The sequence below is a fragment of the Humulus lupulus genome, chromosome 7 (assembly GCF_963169125.1).
Source record: "Humulus lupulus chromosome 7, drHumLupu1.1, whole genome shotgun sequence".
Taxonomy (NCBI): domain Eukaryota; kingdom Viridiplantae; phylum Streptophyta; class Magnoliopsida; order Rosales; family Cannabaceae; genus Humulus; species Humulus lupulus.
Window position 1 is genome coordinate 17,882,247 of NC_084799.1, and position 5,397 is coordinate 17,887,643.

At 33.6% G+C, this 5,397-nt stretch overlaps 1 protein-coding gene across 1 annotated transcript; it reads left to right on the top strand.

Annotated features, from left to right (window-relative positions):
* The first annotated feature begins 1,122 nt into the window (after positions 1–1,122).
* Positions 1,123–3,360, top strand: LOC133791437 (uncharacterized). Its single transcript, XM_062229367.1, has 2 exons — positions 1,123–2,044; positions 2,213–3,360. Exons 1-2 carry the CDS (start codon positions 1,123–1,125, stop codon positions 3,358–3,360), a joined length of 2,070 nt encoding a protein of 689 aa, XP_062085351.1.
* The last annotated feature ends 2,037 nt before the right edge of the window (positions 3,361–5,397 follow it).

The window sequence follows — 5,397 nt, forward strand, 5'->3', positions numbered from 1 at the left end:
GCCTCTTTTGATAGTGCAATTTGCACTATGGCCTAGTTTCAATAGTTTTTAGCTAAATGACCTCTTTTATTAATGAACTTTTTATATTACCCATTTTACCCTTAAAATAAAATAATAATAAATTAAAACAAAAACCCTAATAATAACTATCATCTTCTTCCTCTCACCCATCCACCCACACCCATCCACAACCACCCATAATAATCCCCCCCCCCCCCCCCCACCACCACCACAACCACCGCCGACCACTGTCGACCACCGCCCCCTACCGCCGGCGAACACTATTCATCACCGGCTGCCACAATTTCTCCACAAATCCAGCCACCACTCATTCAAAAGGTTGGTTTATAAAGCGTTTTTTATTTTTATAAAATATGAGATTTTTTATATTGTTTTTGTAGATTTAAAATGCAAAATGATTGTTTTAGTATGTTGAAAATATAAGTAAGGATTTAGGTTTATTTCTGGAGTTTTATGGAGGTTAAAGCTTGAAAATCTGAAAAAATTAATAGTGGTTTCGATTATTTTCGAAATAGAAAAATCCATAATTTTTCGACAGCTTGTCTAATTTTAGACCAGTAGTCGTATTTTTTCGACCACCTGTCTAAAATTTCGACCACCTGTCTAAAATTTAGACAGGTAGTCTAATTTTTAGACGGGTTGTCGAATTATCAGACAGGTTGTCTAATTTTCAGACAGGCTGTCGAATTTCTAGATTTTTCAACTTGATTTTCATTTTTTTATATAACTTTTTAATCAAAGTAATATAAATAATTTATATTTGTTTATTGTATTATTATTTTTCAGATGTCTTTCAAAAATATTGTAATATTATGCGATGGAATGTGGAAAAAGAATGAGGACTCGTGGAAATGGATTCCAAATGGCTCATGATCAAGATCAAGTTTGGTACAAACTAACCTAACTTATGAGGAGTTAGTTGAACATATTTATGAAGTTACAGAAATCGATCGCAACCTCTTCGATATAGAATTAACTTACAAGATAACGACAATGGTGGAGATTGAACCAATTGCAATAAAAAATAGTAGAGACATTGTTAGTTTCTTTACATGGCAAGAGCGCGATTTGGTTCCGTTATGTGTGGGTTTGATCAAGAAGATGGAAAATATGCTCATTAAGGATAAACTTGTTATTAATATTGATTCTATTGCAAACATTTCTACTGATGATGATTTTGATGATGCTGGTTTAAACGATGATAGCAATGTTGATTTAGATGATGACGATGATGACAACGACAACGACAACGATGATGATGATGATGATGATGATGATGATGATGAGGGGGAAAGAAACAATATTGATGATGGTTTTGTTGAGGTAAATTTGAATGTCCCATGTCTTGAAAATAGAACTTTTGATGATTCCTTTGACGATGCATACATATGTAATGTTCCTGATGCTAGTTCTGCACCTCACACTCTTGAAGATAACCATTTACCACTTCCTCATGCATCCCCTAGTGATCATTGTAATGAAAGAAGTCATGTTAGTAGTACACCAAGCTCAAATGCAACAAGTATTGATGAAGATGTTTTTTGTGTTGGTCAATATTTTGTGGATAAGAAAGAGTTGAAGATGAAAGTACACATGCTTGCTATACGACAAAACTTTGAATTCAAAGTGAAAAAATCAAATAAGAAATTAGTGGTTTTGGTTTGTGTTGACCCCAATTGTAAGTGGAGAATTCGTGCGACAAAGACATGTGCAACAGGTTTGTTTGTTATTCGCAAGCATTGTAATGAACACACTTGTTCTTTAGAAATGCGACAAAATCATCATCGGCAAGCAACTTGTTCTATTATTGCAGAGCACTTGAAAGCGAGATATGAAGGTGTGAAAAAAGGCCCAAATCCAGCACAAATAGTTAATGAGAGGAACAAGAATCTTGGTGTAAAGTGTAGTTATTGGAAGGCATGGAAGGCAAGAAAGTGCGCACATGAACTTATAAGGGGTTCAGCAGCAAACAGTTATCCAAAACTCCCCTCTTACTTGTACATGGTCCAAAAGTCTAATCTTGGTACGTACACTAGATTAATTGTTGATGAAGAACAGAAATTCAAATATTTATTTTTGTCTTTGGGAGTATCCATTAGAGGTTTTCGTTACATGAGAAAAGTTATATCTATTGATGGAACTCATTTGAAAAACCAATTTGGAGGACATTAATTCATTGCAACTACACAAGATGGAAATTTTCAAATTTATCCTCTTGCTTTTGGTATTGTTGATTCTGAGAATGATGCATCTTGGAATTGGTTTTTGACATGCTTACGAGATCAAGTGCCTGATACTACTGATTTAGTGTTTATATCTGATAGACACAAAAGCATTATAAAGGGAGTTCGAAATGTATATAAAAATGCTTACCATGGAGCTTGTATGTGGCATCTTGGACAAAATATAAAGACAAAATTTAGTGGTAAAGGTTTGAAAAAGTTGTTTGAGAAGACGGCAAAAGCGTACAGAGTTTCAGAGTTCACAAAGTTATTTGCTGAGATTTCTACAAAAAAACCAAGTCTGGCAACATACCTGAAGAATGCATCTTTTGAAAGCTGGTCCAGATGTCATTTCCATGGTAATCGATACAACATCATGACCACCAACAATTCAGAGTCATTGAACCAAGTTTTTAGAGAAGCTCGAGAATGGCCCATCATTCCTTTATTGGAGGAAATTATCACTACACTCTCCAGATGGTTCTATGAGAGAAGGACAAATGCAAATTCTTGTCCAACACCACTTACAGTTGACGTAGAAGATATAATGAGACAAAGATACGAACAATCAAGGTACATGAGAGTTACACCCATTAATATAAGTGAGTTCCATGTTAAAGGTGAGCCACTAGACGGTCTAGTTAATATTGAGGAACATTCTTGTACATGTCGAGAGTTTGACATTGATAAGATTCCATGTATTCATGGCATCACTGCAGCAATGCATCGTGGAGTAGATGTTTATAGTCTATGCTCAAAATTCTACACGACTGAATTTTGGAGGATGGCTTATGCAGAATCTATTTACCCTTTACCACCTGAAATAGAATGGCTTATTCCAGAAGAGGTTAAGTCTCAAGTCGTTATCAAACCAATTAAGTTAATTCCCCCAGGGAGACCAAAGAATAAACGAATTCCTTCGAGAGGAGAGTTTCCAAAGGAGAAGAGTAATTCTGCACCTGAATCGTCATCAAAGAAAGTAAAGGGTAAGGTTTCTGATGTTGATGGGGGAAAAAGCAACGGAAGTGTTCCAATTGTGGATGTTATGGGCACAACAAAACCACATGCAAGAAGTGATTATATTTCAATTTATTTTGGACTTGGTTTGATGTGTTAATGTTTTGATAATATTGTGTGATTTCATATTTTGGACTTGGTTTGATATTGAGATATATGTTCTTTTATTGTGTTATTGAAGCCTTTCTAGACATTTCAAACATTTTAAACAGGCAGTCGAAATTTTAGACAAGCTGTCAAAATCTTTAGACAGGCTGTCGAAATTTTAGACAAGCTGTCGAAAGTTTTAGACAGGCAGTCGAAATTTTAGACTAGTTGTCGAAATTTTTAGACAAGCAGTCGAAATTTTAGACTAGCTGTCGAAAGTTTTAAGACAGGCAGTCGAAATTTTAGACAAGCTGTCGAAATCTTTAGAAAGGCAGTCCAAATTTTAGACATGCTGTCGAAAGCTTTAGACAGGCAGTCGAAATTTTAGACAAGTTGTCGAAATTTTAGACTAGTTGTCGAAAGTCATGGCTAATTGTCAAAAAGGTATAATGAATTAAGATCCAATTCTACATGAGTAAGTGTTGTTCTAATACTATAAACACAATCATCATAATAGTACCTAAATAGATTATCTACCACTCAATCCTTGATCATCATAGTAGTTTGATTGAAATATGTACCACTCAATCTGTAATCATCATAATCTCATAAAGATTAAGTATTGTTTAACTTTATAAAATGTTAGACAAGTTGTCGAAATTCATGGCTAATTGTGAAAAATGTGTAATGAATAGATTATCTACCACTCAATCCTTGATATATGTTCTTTTATTGTGTTGTTGGAGCCTTTTTAGACATTTCAAACATTTTAGACAGGCAGTCAAAATTTTAGACAAGCTGTCGAAATCTTTAGACAGGCAGTCCAAATTTTAGACAAGCTGTCGAAAGATTTAGACAGGCAGTCAAAATTTTAGACAAGCTGTCGAAATCTTTAGACAGGAAGTCGAAATTTTAGACAAGTTGTCGAAATTTTAGACTAGCTGCTAATTGTCAAAAAGGTATAATGAATTAAGATCCAATTCTACATTAAACACAATCATCATAATAGTACCTCAATAGATTATCTACCACTCAATCCTTGATCATCATAGTAGTTAGATTGAAATATGTACCACTCAATCTATAATCATCATAATCTCATAAAGATTAAGTTTTGTTTAACTTTATAAAATGTTAGACAAGTTGTCGAAATTCATGGCTAATTGTCAAAAATGTATAATGAATTAAGATCCAATTCGACATGATAAAGTGTTGTTTTAATACTATAAACACAATCATCATAATAGTACCTCAATAGATTATCTACCACTGAATCCTTGATCATCACATTAGTTTGATTGAAATACGTACCACTCAATCTGTAATCATCATAATCTCATAAATATTAAGTTTTGTTTAACTTTATAAAATGTTAGACAAGTTGTCGAAATTCATGGCTAATTGTCAAAAATGTATAATGAGTTAAGATCCAATTCGACATGATAAAGTGTTGTTCTAATACTATAAACACAATCATCATAATAGTACCTCAATAGATTATCTACCACTAAATCCTTGATCATCACATTAGTTTGATTGAAATACGTACCACTCAATCTGTAATCATCATAATCTCATAAATATTAAGTTTTGTTTAACTTTATAAAATGTTAGACAAGTTGTCGAAATTCATGGCTAATTGTCAAAAATGTGTAATGAATAGATTATCTACCACTCAATCCTTGATATATGTTCTTTTATTGTGTTATTGGAGCCTTTTTAGATATTTCAAACATTTTAGACAGGCAGTCGAAATTTTAGGCAAGCTGTCGAAATCTTTAGACAGGCAGTCGAAATTTTAGACAAGCTGTCGAAAGCTTTAGACAGGCAGTCAAAATTTTAGACAAGCTGTCGAAAGCTTTAGACAGGCAGTCGAAATTTTAGACAAGTTGTTGAAATTTTAGAAAAGTTGTAGAAATTTTAGACTAGCCGTTGAAAGTTTTAGACAGGTAGTCGAAATTTAAGACTAGCTGTCGAAAATTTTAGACAAGCAGTCGAATTTTCAGACTAGAAGTCGAAAGTTTTAGACAGGCTGTTGAAATATAACACA

Coding starts and splice junctions, on each gene's coding strand:
- LOC133791437 (XM_062229367.1), top strand. CDS start 1,123: ATGGAAAATATGCTCATTAAGGATAAACTTGTTATTAATATTGATTCT. Junction 2,045..2,212: donor GGTCCAAAAGTCTAATCTTG/GTACGTACACTA, acceptor CAACTACACAAG/ATGGAAATTTTCAAATTTAT.